The 15,720-nt window shown below is 45.4% G+C and overlaps 1 protein-coding gene across 1 annotated transcript in view; it reads right to left on the bottom strand.

The window, feature by feature from the left end:
* Positions 1 to 884: 884 nt before the first annotated feature.
* ILDR1 (immunoglobulin like domain containing receptor 1) overlaps positions 885 to 15,720 on the bottom strand; it is a 31,775-nt gene continuing 16,939 nt past the window's right edge. The window contains exons 4-8 of the mRNA XM_068984628.1: positions 13,114 to 13,233; positions 12,682 to 12,828; positions 6,044 to 6,175; positions 4,984 to 5,825; positions 885 to 926 (exon numbers count right to left, since the gene is read on the bottom strand). Coding sequence (XP_068840729.1) covers positions 885 to 926; positions 4,984 to 5,825; positions 6,044 to 6,175; positions 12,682 to 12,828; positions 13,114 to 13,233 — 1,283 coding nt within the window. The remainder of the gene's footprint in view (positions 927 to 4,983; positions 5,826 to 6,043; positions 6,176 to 12,681; positions 12,829 to 13,113; positions 13,234 to 15,720) is intronic.

Raw genomic sequence — 15,720 nt, forward strand, 5'->3', positions numbered from 1 at the left:
ACCCCACAAGGCTAAATGGTGCCAAGAGAAAGGTGGCTCCACAACTATCGGGTTGGTCTGGCTCTTCTCTGAGCCTTAGTCGGGGAAGGCTTAATTTCAAATGCATCAAAATAGATGTCTAGGACAGAATCCTCAAGCCAGTACCTTTCACTTCTTATTTATGTACTGTGCTATTCCCCAAAAGCATTTAAAGTGATTTTAATGGATACACACTATATAAAAAATATATATACAGATACAGGCAAAAAAAAAAGAAAAAAGCAAGACGAAAACAAAGGAAAGGAATAAAACTGGCGCAAAAGTGCTTCTCTGTGACTTTGTACACTTGCAATAAATAGCCTGTGAGAGGGCACATTGCTAGAACATTTTCTGTGCCATCTCTGCGTGAACCCTCAAAGGCACTCAGGACCAGTCTTGGGGGCAGTAAAGTGGACTCATAACATGAAGGGATCCTCTAGATATGCTATCGAGGGAAACAAGGTTCCATGGAAATTTCCCTATAGTGCTCCATAGATTTATTGCTCTGAGACATGTTTGATTTCCTCTTAAAGATTCCTGAGTTCTCACCTTGAAAATGGCCGCAGTTCTGAGCAATGTGACCCAGTTGAAGACTCAGGTTACTAAGTTCCTGAGGGATCACATCCCAGTTAGGATTCATTACAAGTCTGACTACCTGAATATGCAGTGTGTACCAAGGTTAAAACAACAGTGATTAACTCTTCAAACTTTGTTTATAAAATTCTTCCATCTGATTCTCAGAATCTAAGCCAAAGATGTTAGATACAAACTTGCGGTGTCCATCTCAAGCCAACTGGAAATTTAGATGCTGCTGCTGACACACAGGAGCTGAGAAGTCGCCACAGAAGCAGAGTTGTGCCCGGTGACTAAATGACCACACTCCTTCCACTATGGGAGCTCTCTCTCTCCTGGGAAATATAAGAACACAAAAATCCAGTCAGCTGTGCTCTATTGTCTATGTATACAATACACAAGTGGGCTTGATTCAGGTGCAAATCCTCAGTGAGTGGTGGCTACTGGGACAGCAACTCTGAATCTAAAACATTACTTCTTGGCTCTTCGTGAAGCCAGTTTCTCCCCCTGGCTTTGGGTTTCTTGCTTTTCCTACCTTTCTGAGCCTCCCTCAACCACCTTAAACTTCTGAAAACTTCTCATTCACTCTGCCTCTTACTGATTTTTGACATCTTTAAATCTCTTGAAAAAAAGATACCCTGTTCATTCATCAGCACCTCTCTCTATCATTCGTTCATGAAGACATGACCCAGTTTTCTTTTCTCTAATTATATTCTCCTGAACCATTTGTTCTCAACCCTGCCTAAAAAGTTCAGTTTCATACCATGGTATTTCTCTGAAGTTACTTTTTCAGATCACTAATTACCTCTTACTGACCACATTCAGTGACTTTTCTTCAGAAGTTATTCCACTTGATCTTTTGGTTTTTTCATCTTGTGCTACGAGGGCTTCAAAGAGCATGGTTTTCATTTCTCATATTTCTCTATGTACTGGAGATTATTTTTATTCTAGTTTTGAATATCTACAGCTGTCATCAATGAATGTGACCTTTCTTGTTGGAATGGCAAGGTATCTGTCTCAAAACATAGTGTTCAAAATGTACATGTATGTACTACATTCATGTTGCTTCAAAAATTTTTTATGTTTCCATTTTATCAAGAAAGTTTTAGGGGACATGGTTTCTAATCAAAATGATGTGGGATGGGAGAGAGTGGCCAAACTGGCAGAGTAGAAAGGCCCTGAGTTCACCTCCTCTCATTAGCACACCAAAATTACAACTATTTCCAGAATAACCATCGATAAGAAAAAAAAAAAAACCAAAAACTGAAACCTATAAGAAAATACCTCCTGGAACCAAACACATAAAGAACTACGTGAGACAGGTAGGAGGTGCAGACCTGCAATATAATCAAATCCTGTATCCCCCTGGGTGAGTGATCCACAAACTGGAGAATAGTTATATTGCAGAAGTTCTTCCATAGGAGTGAGTGTTCTGAGCCCCATGTCAGGCTCCCCAGCCTGGGGACCAGGTATCAGGAAAATCAGCCACTAGAGCATCTGAATATTTAATATTCTTAATAAGTATTTTGTAAAAAGCTATGGCAAAGTTGCACCTGCTGAAAGCCCGAGGGCTTTCCCGGTGGCCCAGTGGTTGAGAAGCCACCTGCCAATGCAGGGGATGAGGGTTCAATCCCTGGTCTGGGATGATCCCACATGCCACAGGGCAAGTAAACCACTATTACTGAGCCTGTGTTCTAGAGCCCACCCACGTGCTGCAACTACTGAGCCCGTGTATCCTAGAGCCAGTGCTGCACAATAAGAGAACCCACGGGAAGCCCATGCACTGCAATAGAGAGCAGCACCTGCTCACTGCAACTGGAGAAAGCCCGGCACAAGAACCGAGAGCCAGCATGGCCATAAATAAATCTTTTTCAGAAAATCTTAAGAAAATAGTGATACATTTTATCAACCTGAGTAGAGAAACTTCAAGTTATATATAATTAAAGATCACCATCTAGTGGCCCAAATATATTATAACTTCTAAAATTAGCTGCAAGCTCCAAAGACTTTAAAAATTAGGTGTTTTGAAAGCCTCCAGCCCCATCAAGGAGAGAAGCAAAGAATGAAATTTTGGCCCCATTAAAGGCATTCAAGGGGCTTTCCCTGGTAGCTCAGAAGTAAAGAACCCACCTGCTAATGTAGGGGACACAGATTCAATCCCTGGTTGAGGAAGATCCCCTAGAGAAGGAAATGGCAACCCATTCCAGTACTCTTGCCTGGGAAATCCCATGGATAAAAGAGCCTGGTGGGCTATAGTCCATGGAGTCACAAAAGAGTTGGATACAACTTACTAAATAACAACAACAACAAAGGCATTCAAAATTCAAGTTACAAACAAAACACGGTGCCCTCCAAACCAATCACCCTTCTAAATCAAGCTTTGGTCCTGGGCCTCTGGTCATTCAGGATATGAGTGAACAGTTGAATGTGATAAATTGAAGTGAAAACTCTTTTGGAGACAAGCTCAGCGAAATCCAAAATAATGAAGGCCTTTAGAATGATCTTGAGTGGACTTTTCCTCTCACAAGCAACTTTACAATTGAAAATCTGGTTTGCTTATGACAGAATGATTCTGTGTACACCCTGATGAAAGGTGTACTATAAAGGAGGCTATAATACTTTCAGAAAATGAGGAAGAAATAAAAGTCACAAGAAAACATTGCCCCACAGATTTTCTTCTAATTAGGCAGCATGAATTGAAAAGAGCACAGGCTTCAGAGTTAAAGGGCTTTGTTCAAATTTTGGTTTCACTCCCTCTTGGCTGTGTGACCTTGAGCATGTTACTTAACCTCACTAAGCCTCACAGGGCGGTTGCAAGGATTAAGTGAAATAAGACTTAGAAATGGCTTATCCCAATATCCAGAACATAACTGATACCTCACTTCACCCTTCTTTCACTTACAAGAAACTATATAATTTAGAAGAAAATAAAGGAAAATTTAAATTTCTTCTTTAACTTAGAAGAAAATAGGATTTGGGTTTGAAGGTGGCTTTTAATTTTTTCTCTGTTACAGTGAAGATAAGAGACCATCTAGTAACCATATGACCAAAGTAACAGTGATTGTCTTGACTCTGTTTGATTTTGTATTTTCTTTCAGGATGTAATTTTCTTACTGGTAACATGGAAGAGTTGTATCCACTGTAAATGAACAGGGTGTTGACAGGATTAAATGAAACACTGCATAAATGTCCATAGCTCAGTGCCACTTAGTTTCATAAGTTTCATTATTACTCTTTGCCTCTCTCATGGGACATCTGTGAGAATATAATTGCCATCGATTATTTCAGAAATGCCTGCAGGCCTTCACTATCTTCCTCACAAATCACTCTTTTACCAAGGTTCTTCCCTAGAGAGACCAGCACTGAGGCGCTCACAAGGTGCCTGTTTCTTCGCACACACTACACAGATGACTGATTTTAAAACAAGGCACAGCAGAACCTGCATTTCCAAATGAGAGTTGTATCAAAGTGCATGAGAGATTAAAATTCTTGTTCCTCTATTATCCCTCTACTCTGAGAACCTCCCTCACAACCTGCTCCATATCCTTTTATCTCAGCAGAAACAAAACAGAAAAAGGATTTTGAATGAATAAAGAAATAGATTTTTGTGGGTAGCTTGTAAGTTGGTTCTGAAGGCAACTCATGAATATTTTTGAGCAACAACCAGCATAACTTGCAAAGAGACAACATAGAAGGAATACTATCACTGAGGTATATTAATTATAAAATGACTTTTTAAAGTCACACCTTACAGTGGAAAAGGGTCTATATTCAGAGGCACTAAAAAGCCTGTTTCCTTTCGTGCCCCTTTCAGGCTCTGACATTGGCACCTTGCCTGTTCACAGAATCCTAAAGTTTGACCCATATTTGGGACATCAGGTTTTTTTGTTTCGTTTTGGGTCTGTTTCTAAATCATTGTAATGATACTTTCCAGAGGGGTCTCCAAGGGCTGCATCCTCAAATACAACAGGCCCTTGCACCCTGTCAGGCCCACTGTTCTAATTTGGGGAATGGAAATTGTTGCTAAGTAAAGCAAGGCAGCCTGAAGACCTGCCCTGGAGTCCTAGCTCCACTATTCACAAGGTACTTAATTATTTTGAGCCTGGTTTCCTCCCTGTGAAACGGGGGACCCTGCCCGGCTGGCCTCAGGGAACCGTGATGAGGGGTGGAGCCAGGCTGGGGGCGAGAAGCCCCTCCTGAAGCATCAAGCTTGCCCTGAGCGCTCACAGTTCCTTCCAACTCTACAAGAGGTGTCTCACGGAGCCCAGAGGGCGAGCAGTGCAAAACAGGGACCGGGACCCTCCATGGAGGCATATGAGGTGGCCTGCGTCAGCCTGGATGAAGAGTCCTCACTGCCCACTCCCGACCCTCAGCAGGAAGCCCCAGGCTCACCAAGCGCCTCTTCACACTCCCTTTTTTCTTGCCATTCTTGCCTGAGCTGACATCCAGCGAGCGGTAGCTGGGTGGCTTCTCCTCAGGCCAGTTTGGGGAGCACGAGCGACGATGGCGGCGGGTCTCCCAACTCTGGGGCTGCCTCTCCTTCTCCTCCTCGGAGCTCCAGGAACTAAGGCCAGAGGGCAGGGGAGGGGAGTAGCTGCGGGGCCTGCGCCTCGGGTGCCCCTGAGCGCTTTCCCTGGGGCTGGGCCTGCGGGGATCTCTCTCTGGGTAGCGGCTCCGGCTCCGGAGAGTGGGGCGGTGGGGCCGCCAGTGGGCCTCACTGGATGAGGGGCCGTCGCCGTCGCTGAGGCTGTCCCTGTCTGACCAGGGCCTGGGTGACCAGCGATGCCTGGAGCCGCGGTGCCTCCCACGCCGCAGTCGGTCCAGCTCCCTTTGCTCCAGCTCCCAGCACTGAGCCTCAGGATCCCGGAGCTCCTGGTGGAAATCAGAGTAGCGGCGCTGCCTTCTCCCCTCCCTCAGATCCCAGGGTCTGGGGGGAGATGGCGGTGCAGGGAGCCACTGCTGGCGGGAGGAGCTGCTGGTCCTCCGCGAAGCTGGCAGGTCTCTGACCAGGGGAGGCAGGTGGATGACTCTGCGTTCCACAACCTCAGAGCCCAGGGAGGACAGGATGCTGCAGGGGTGGCCAGATATGGCCTGGAGGTCAGGCGGCAGAGGCTGGGCTGGGTTGAGGTTCCGCAGCTCCTTCTCCAAATACTCTAGGACACCACTGGGGATGGGAGGGTGAGCGATTGCCTGGGTCACTGGCACCTCGGGGAGGCTGGATCGCAGGGACAAATCTGAGTGAAAACAAGAATAAGAACATGCAGAACTGCTCGTCCAAAACACACTCCTCAGAATCAGGGCCCCCAAGTGCCGCCTTATTTAGCATGAATCTACACCTTCCCGTCCTCCATCACAAAGATGCCCACCGTTTGGTCATGAAGGCCCTGATGCAGCCCATGCTCCTACCCTTGCCCTTTACCCTCTCCCACCCCAAATCTCTGGCAGGGTTTACCTCGCTGCAGCAGTGGGTTCATTGGATAAGATGAAAACTGGGAGCTCCTGTCCGCCCCCCAGGACAGGGGTTTTTCCATCATCTGAGAGCCTAGGGCCTGAGCCTGCTTCATGTAGCGGTGGCGGGCCAGGGCTGCAGGGGAAAAGGGAGAAACGCAGACCCTGAGCCAGGGCAAGGCCCACATGTCCCACTTCACTTCTCTCCACCCAGCAGCCTTGCCAAGAGGCCACTTTCTCTCCTTGAAGTTTTCTGTGTCCTCTCTTATATGGGTGGAAGAGTTAAGGGAAGTAGTGAATCCACTGTTCCTCTGTCAGAACTCTGGGAATAAATTCCCTGGAAAGACTGCAGGACCTGCACCCTAGGAAATATCCTCCTGAAACTTGACTTCCTAGTCTTGGAATCATTTCATCGTCCTGCCAATTTCCAAGGTCACCCAAGATGTATAGGTAGAAATGTAGATCTTAGCAGGCAGTGAAATCTCAGGCTATAGACCAAATATAGAAGGCACAGATGCAAAGGGCTTCAGGAGGTGGTGAGTCAGGGGCTTCTTGGGAGGATCACCTGCTCAGAGTGGAAGAAAAGGACACAGATGCTGAGGTCAATGGGCAGAATTACTGGTAAAGGAAAAGGGACTGATGAATGTTTCCAGCTGGTAATGCCAGCCCTGGGTGGGAGAAAACCACGGGGAAGAAGGCAGAGAATGCAAAAACCTGAAGTAGATCCTTTCTATGCTTCTCCTCACTTTATTAAATGTTGGGGTTTTCCCTAAGTAAGGGGAATCTCTAATGGGTGGGGTAGAGGCAGAGAAGAGAGAAGGGAAATACCATTTCCTTTCAGGGCAAAGAAAATAGTATTAAAAAAAGCAGCCCAAGAGTCCATAGAAATGTTTCTCCAGTCCCCTCTGCAGCTGATCTGAAGCAGACAACCCACAGCACATACAAATTAAAAACAAATGCATTTAGTTGTTTTGCTCATGTGATTCTGTGACTGAGTGCACACGTCTCCCAAGGTCCCTGTGTATACATGCATGTAGAACAGTCCCAGGTCTATCCACTTGTGTGCTTAAGTGCAGGAAGTGCCTGCTTCAGGCCCCCAGCATGGTACTCTCACCTCTTCCTGGGTTCTCCAACCTTCTGAATGCCCCTAAAGCTACAGAGCTCTGCCAGAGCTTCCTCTTACCATAGTACGAGGAGGCAAAAGACAGGCATTCTGGACCCAGCATAGGGTGGGGGATTTGCTGAGGCCAGCAGATAAGGGTCATCTGGAAGGCTATTCAATGGTTCCAGTATAAAACCAACTTCCAACACAACAAGAAGTGGTTGTAGCCAAGCCCCCAGACTTTTGTGGAGCTCTGGCCCTGATGGTGAGTCACAGCCCAGCCTGGAGGAAGTCAGATACAAGCTTAGAGCAGCTCACCCACCTGACACACCTTCATGCCTGAGGACAGCACAACAGACCCTCTGAAGACAAGTTCACCTACTCAGCACTTTCCTCTTCCTCTTGCTAACACGTGCCTCCCCCAATTCCATATAACATGCCACCTTCAGCACATACAATGCCCTCCTTAATATGAGCCAGTCACTTTACATGAGTTAACTAATCCTCAGAGAAATCTCTTAAATGTGAGCATCAGATGAGAAAGTTAGAGAGGTTACCTTTCCAGCCCAATGTCCCACAGCTGGTGACCGACCAGTAGAGGCAGTGTGTGACCCTGTGTCTGTCTGTCAAGCCTCTACTCTTTCTGCCAAACTGCGGAGTCCCCAGACTCCTTTATGTGATAAAGCAAAAAAAAAAAAAAAAAAAAAACCCTTTCCCAGCAGTACCTTCTCACATTATTTTTCTCTCCTCAGCACCACACCTTTCAAAACTCACTCCAGACTAATCTTGCTTCCAGGGCCTCAGGACATCTGATCCCATTGGGAACAACCTTCGCTGCCCCCTACCCCTCTTAACTGAATCTTGATCTCCTCCCGATGGTACTGTTCCCTCTTTGGGCCACTTCCTTTTTCAGCACCTCCAATTCAATAGGAGGGAAAAGGAGAGTTGGGCTTCTCTTCTTGCTCTCCAAATTACTTCTTAATTAATGGGACCCTTTGCAGAGATGACTTCCTAGAGACTTTTCTGGATCTTCCATCAGGCTTCCGGTCAAATTTTCACACATTCCCAAGATTAACCCACCTGCTTCCTTCTTAACTGCCACCACCTTATTCTAGGATCCCTCCCTTCCCTAATGCACTGGGGTGAAAAAATATAGTCTCTGAGCTTCTACCTTGCCCTCCTGTCCCTAAAAAAAAAAGCTCAATGGGGAAGTCTAGACTATCTGGCTTTCTGTTGCTCACCTAATGGCGAATCAAGCAATAGAATAAGAAACATGGAGAAATTAACAAAGCCTTAAATGACTCCTAATAAGTTATCTCTGAACCTCAGTGGTGTAAAATCTGTCTTGGTCACCTGTAATGAGATAGTTAAATATACAGACTCCTGGATCCCACTCCCAGACTGGCCTTCAGTCAAATATAATGTGAGAAAATCCATGTTTTCAACAAGCTCCTTGACTTTAAGGCAGGAGTTGGAGTTGACTATTGTGGATTCTCAACAACTCTCAACAACGTTCTGAGAATTATGGTCCTCAAGGATAGGTTTCCATAAACGCAGGCATTAAGAGTCACAGGGACTTCAACTGGAATCCCAGCATGTATTAGCTGTGTAATTTCGATTGAGTCTCCACAGTATGTTAGCTCAACATCCTCATTTCTGAGCTGGGGATAATAAGTAGTGAAGTGAAAGTGTTAGCCACTCAGTCATGTCTGACTGATTTGTGACCCCATGGACTGTAGCCAGACAGGCAACTCTGTCTATGGAAATCTCTAGGCAAGAATACTGGAGTGGGTTGCCATTTCCTCCTCCAGGGGATCCTCGTGACCCAGTGATCGAACTCAGGTCTCTTGCACTGCAGGCAGATTCTTTACTATCTGAGCCACCAGGGAAGCCCCAGGGATAATAATACCTATTTCATAAAGCTGTTGCAGTTAAATGAGGTAATAACTGAAATGCCTAATACTGGCAAATATTCAATGGGTCGTGGCTCATGTTGTTACAACAAATGGTCAACATAAGTCACTACTTTCACCTTAGATCCCATAGAAGACAAAAAGTACACATTTGGAGACTAAATCATCAAAAGCATAATCATTTTCATTTCTGAGGAAAACCCGGGGCATGTGCTTTAAGATCACCCTTTGTGACAGAAATAACACTCAACACCTCCCTTCTACCAGAGACCTGCAGCCAGGATCTTCTGCATGAATCACCCATGGTGCCTGAATCACCCTGAGGACCTCCAACTTCTTTCCATTCCTTCCCACCCCCTCTCCACTCTTACAGAGTGTTCTTCGCCCTCCCTGACCCATAGGTCATACAGTCCTTTTTCTTTTTTTATATATACTGGCAGTATACATAGTATACTGATTTGACTGGCAGTCCTTTCAGGGACATCCTCAGAAGCGTCCTAGAATCTCACACCCCTTGAACCCTTTCTATTTCAGCTTTTGGGAACAACCAGTCCATGCTTCCTGGGCCCATGATGGCTCCACTGTCAGGCAACCAACCTCAAATTGCCCTTTTTCCAATATGTGTAGATCTCCTTGACTGATTCAGCAACCCTGCTTCCCTCCTCCAGAGCGGCAGTTTAAACATTCCCCACTTCTGATGCCTTCCCCTCAGTATGAACTTTCAGCTGATGACATGTCTTTGTTAAGGAAGAGGAACCAGTCCTGGACATGGAATCAAGAGACCTAGGACTAGTCCAAGGCTTACCACTAACAAGCTGTATGTAACTGTGGAAATCTCTGTCTAGGCCCCACTTCCCTCAGCTGAAGTGGGGTTACTAAACGTTGGTGTCATTTTTGTTTTACTCCTCCCTGGTCTTCTCACTGGAAAGGGGGAGCAGGTTGTGGGGGTGGGCTGTGGTCACAGAAGCTCAAGAATCACTGACGTCGTTCTCAAAGCTGCCTTTTGTGTCTAGAATTTTGATCTGCTGAAATTGAGACAGGCTGGTGTCAACTCACTCCCCCAGCTTCTTCCCTTACACTTTAATCATATTCCTTGCGTTAACTTCCTCTCTCTCTCCAGAGGGCAGGCTTCCTTCTCTTTCTCTCTCTTACCGTGAAAGGTAGTCCTGATGTCACTCCTACTCCCTCTCTTACAGTGAAAGATAAGCCTGATGTCACTCCCACTGATTCCATCCCTCCTCAGTCACTGCCTCACTTCACAATGCTTCCTTTCTCTTTCTTTCTACTGGCCTTGGTTCTCCATCTACAAGTATGCTTCAGTTCAGTCGCTCAGTCGTGTCCAACTCTTTGCGACCCTATGAATCGCAGCACACCAGGCCTCCCTGTCCATCACCAACTCCCAGAGTTTACTCAAACTCATGTCCATCGAGTCAGTGATGCCATCCAGCCATCTCATCCTCTGTCATCCCCTTCTCCTCCTGCCCCCAATCCCTCCTAGCATCAGGGTCTTTTCCAATGAGTCAACTCTTCCCATGAGGTGGCCAAAGTATTGGATTTTCAGCTTCAGCATCAGTCCTTCCAAAGAACACCCAGGACTGCCTTCCTTTAGGATGGACTGGTTGGATCTCCTAGCAGTCCAAGGGACTCTCAAGAGTCTTCTCCAACACCACAGTTCAAAAGCATCAATTCTTCAGTGCTCAGCTTTCTTCACAATCCAACTCACACATCTATACATGATCACAGGAAAAACCATAGCTTTGCTTAGGGTTACCTTATTTTAAAACAAAACAAAACAAAACCACGATCACATCCACCCTCTTCCCCATCCAAGAGCTTAACTTGACAAGTCCTGCCCCCTCCATGTAATCTCCTCTTGTCACCAAATTTCTCAGGACAGACTCCCCAGGTGACTCACTTTGAAAGTGACCTCATCTGCTCAAGTTCAAGGATCTTTCTTTGTGGCCCACATTTCCTTATCTCACCAGTTCTTCTAAATGAAATCTAACCACTTGGGAGAAACCACTTTCTCCCAGAACCTGTTAATCAGCTTACGGACAGTGGACACATTTATCGCTGGTGCTGACTGTGTCCCTAGCCCCTGCCTGTTTTGAGTGCCCCACAGGCTTAGGGATTCTGAGAAACTGTCCTGGGAGAGTTTCCCTCATCTCAGTCTGCGTATTACAGCACTGAGAGCAGTGACTCCTACATGGCCTCCTTCCCAGAGGAGGGATAGAAAGGCAAGGAACTCCATGGCCCAATATCGAGTTCTCTGCTGTTTCTCATCTCTTGAAGGAACCTATTGGCATCTCAGCCAATCCCATAGCTATCTACACAGACTGAGGTTGTGGCAGCCTCTGTTGTGGGAAATTCACATACTGTAAGTCAGATGAGAACGAATGCAACACTGCATTGTTTCTGCTACTTACTTTGTGTGACTCCTCTGACCTTCAGTCTCCTCATTGTTAAATAACAATGATACCTGCCTTCTAGGGTTGTAAGGATTCAAAAGGGAAATATATGCAAAGGCCCCACACAACAGACATCCAATAAAAGTTAGTTCTCTTTTCCTGTAAGACAGCAACCTCAGAACACAGGCCTGAAACCAGACTCAGACCATTGAACTCCTTGACATTACAGATTAGGTTTTGTTTCTATCTTAAAAGCCAATTTCTGGGTTTCTTTTAATATCCTTCAAATGGACCAAAATGATAACAGTGGTTATATCTGGGTGCTCAGATCAGTTTTTTTCATTTTCCTGAATTTCTCAGATTTTCTACAAGGTAATACTTTACTTATACCACCAGGAAAAGGAAATGCTACTTTAAAACACAAAAAAATCCTTCCTTTAAAGCTGCTGATTCTGTTCCATCCATTCAATAAGAAAAGATCTTTGTGGAATAAATTTTCTTCTTTTGTCTTCAACAAATGTTTTAGGGCATGTCACAATTCTGTTTTAATAAAAGGCCAAATTCAAGCCCAAAGAAAGATCACTGTTAGAGCAAGATCTTCTGCCTTCTCTTTCCTTTGTCTAAAACAGAGACTCTCAAAGTGTGGCCCCCAGACCAGCAGTGTGAACTTCTGAGAAATAAAAATCCTCAGGCCCACCCAAGACTGATTAAATCAGAAACTCCAAAGACAGAGCCGGCAACCAAGTTTTATCAAGCCCTCTGGGAGATTCTTAAGTTTGAGGAGCCCTGCTCCAACACCTCTCTCTCTTCTGATCTGTTCTTTTCAAGCAATCTCTAGGAATTCTGGCCTTCTCTCTCACTGTTCCATGCAAACCACTCCCTCCAGCCACCTTATGTCCAAGCAAGGTCAGAGGTGGGGGCAAATACTGGACCACAGGCCTATCAGGGCTGCTGAGGAAAGGACACCAGTGGGCAGACCCATCTGAAGGGGGCCTTAGGCAGTCTAGAAGGTGAACAAGCATAAGTCTTCCTGCCTGGCTATGGCTTCCCTAAGCATAATTTTCTGAACTGAGCCCAGAGACCTCTGAGCCTGTGATGAGAAGGGCATGGAGAAGAAACTGGGAGAATGCAAGGTTTTGACGTGGTCATGTGAAACTGGTATGTCTGGGGCACTCGGCTTCCCTCCCCCCCATCCCACTGCTCATCTGTCCCCTCTCACCTTCCTGGGGGCAGCAGCAGCGGTCGGGGCAGCAGGGACAGCGGAGGTAGCAGCAGCAGTACTGGGGGCAACACTGGCACCAGCACACTCCAATCAGCAGGAGCAGGAGGAGGGCTCCCAGGACGATGAAGATCACGGTCAGCCAGTCTGCAGGGGGCAAGCCAAGCAAGGGTCGAACTAAATCTGCAGGGGCATGCTTTAGCTTGTAACATGCTAAAGGTCTGATCTACACAGCTCTTGACCTATAGGGTAAGGTTGAGCAACATACATGCAGAATTAAAAATTTAGCTTTGGTAAGGTAACTTCAGAGGCTGGCTACCAACCACAATAAACCTAGGTTTCCTTGTTTCTGTTTTTTTTTTTTTTTTTTTTTCCTTTATGTAAAAGTGTCCCAGTGGGGGTGGCCAAATAGAAATCTCCAAGAGCACTTACGCAGGACGATGAGCTTCACTTCCTTATCTGGGTCTCCTGACGTGTCCCCTGGGGCCTCAATGGTGCAGTAATACACTCCATGGTCCCACCACATCACTTCATTAATCACCAGATCTGCTCCTGCAGTGAGGGAGAGGAAAGTGCCAGCAATTAAAGGAGAGGGCATGGGTTTCTGACTTCTGGTAGCTTCAGGTCCCCAGCATTATACTTCCACATCCTAAAAGGGCCTCTCATAGAGAAAGGCCTCTATTCCTTCCTTTGAGATTCTCTTCTGTCTCCGAACAGCATAAAGGTGGTAAAACTGACCACTTAGTGAGCTCTACCAGGTACCCTGAAAGGAGTTAGGATACATCACCCCACTTCCTTCCTTCCACAACTCTCTAAATGGGTGAGGTAGAGGTTACCAGCTACCTCCCAATGTCTATTCTCCCTTTCTCTCATGGTCATAGAATTTTTGCTCATGTATCAATACTTAGCTATCCAGAATAAAGTCACTAATTGTCATCCTCTCTTACAGATGGACATGGACATGTGACTCGGTTCTGGTGGACAGAATATAAACAGAAGTGTCACATGATGGCTCTCAGGAACCTACTTGAAAACAGCTTGGGAACATCTTTGCTCTTTTCTTCATTTCTTCCTCCACTCTGTTACCTGGAAAGCAAATGTGATGGCTGCCATCTTGGACCATAAGGAAAGAGATGACATTCTTAGTGAGTGGGACGGAGCTTGGGTTCCTGAGGAATTAATGGAGCAGAGCCACCACACTAGTTCTGGTCTGTCTAGCCCCAGATTTATACCTGTATGTGTGCCTGCTCAGTTGCTCAGTCATGTCTGACTCTCTGTGACCCCACAGACTGTGTAGCCCATCAGGCTCCTCTGTCCATGGAATTTTCCAGGCAAGAATATTGGGTTTCCATTTCCTCTTCCAGGGGATCTTCCTAACCCAGAGACCAAACCCAACTCTCTGGCATCTCCTGCATTGGCAGGCGGGTTCTTTACCACTGAGCCACCAAGGAAGAAATTAACTTTTTATTGTTTAAGTCACTAATATTTTGGGCTTTTGCTTATGCAATCAAATTTAATCCTGATACAAGGGGTAGGATTATTAGCTGCATATCAGATGAGGAAACTAAGACTAGAGGAAACTGGAACAGAGAGAGGTAACAGAGGTAGGTTCAAACTTCAGTCTTGCCTCAAAGCTGGTGCCCTCAACCACCAAGCTCTAATGTCTTCTCCAAACTGGGTAGGAAAATCCACAGCTTGGGTTCCTCACCAGCTGTGAACATATACTTCTGAATCTTGATGGCACAGTTGAGATGAACTTGAGAAACAAGTAAGGATAAAATGCCAATATTTTCAGAGTAAGTGTTACTCAAGAAAAGAATGAGTTTTTGTGAGCACCAAGTGTCTACCCCATTAAGATAGATGAAGGTTATGTTCACATTAAAGGCAAATGTTCTCTAAAGACCTTCTGTGGGTCCAGCACTTTGTCAGACTCTGTGGAAGCTCAAACAAGACCTGTGCTGTGTCTGTCCTGAAAGAGCTTAATGTCCAGTCAGAGACATCAGGGTAGCCCCCATATCCAAGCTACTTAAGCCACACAAAGTACCAGAGGACACCTTCAAATTCTTTAAGACCTTAGTTATAGATTTGCTCCTAATTACTTGGCAGTCATAGTTGCAATTCTTTTTTATCTGTTTGTCAAGAAATATTTATTGAGGAAATGAAACAAACATGCAAGGTCATGCACCACTGGAGCTAACTTTGACTTCTCTTTCCTTCTCTTTCTACGTCAATCCTTATGGTTTTTTTCCTACTCATGATTTTCCAACCTGCTGCCTTTCCCAGAAACAAGCTTACCCCAGACTTGGAAAAATGGTGAAAGTGCTTTGGAGGAAATACACCCTCCAAGGTTAATGTGTATTATAAATCTCCCCCAATTTTACTAGAGACAAAGATTATTTCAGGGATGTCAGAATAATGAGGACATTCAGATATGTTAATATTTCAAATGATCCAAGAACTGATCTGACAGGGTCTTCTCAAATGATGCAAACACAGGCATAAAAATTTCAGAAAACAAGGGCTCCAAGAAGTCACTACAATCCTGGAGATAGAAATTAAAGCCAAGGGGAAATACCACTTTCCCATGGGAATAAGGAGGCAGAATTTGACCCAAAGGTGGTTGGGAGTAGGGGTAGTGGACAGTGTTATCCATTTAGAAAGAAAAAGAAAATGACAGAAAATCAGAGACTATCACCTATGGGGACGTTCGTCCTTCAAAAACTGTAAAGGAGACTTTAAACTTTGGGGTCAGATCAGAGTTAAGTTTCTCGGCTCTGGAAAAAGTAGTCACCCTGAACCTCTGAGGATGCACCTAAAAGCTGGAAAAGAACAGATGTTCCCTAAGGCTGAACACTCAAGGGCTGACTTGGGAAGGTCAGAGGTTGAATATAAACAGATCAGACTTACTTATTGCAGCCAAAGTACTATACACAAAGTTGGAAACAATTTTTAAACTAGGTTGATCTACCTCTACACAGTCATAGAATATTCACTGATTTCTTCAGACTGTTGCTATGGGTACCCTGAGTAGCCTGCTAG

This window comes from Capricornis sumatraensis, chromosome 1 (genome assembly GCF_032405125.1).
Source record: "Capricornis sumatraensis isolate serow.1 chromosome 1, serow.2, whole genome shotgun sequence".
Taxonomy (NCBI): domain Eukaryota; kingdom Metazoa; phylum Chordata; class Mammalia; order Artiodactyla; family Bovidae; genus Capricornis; species Capricornis sumatraensis.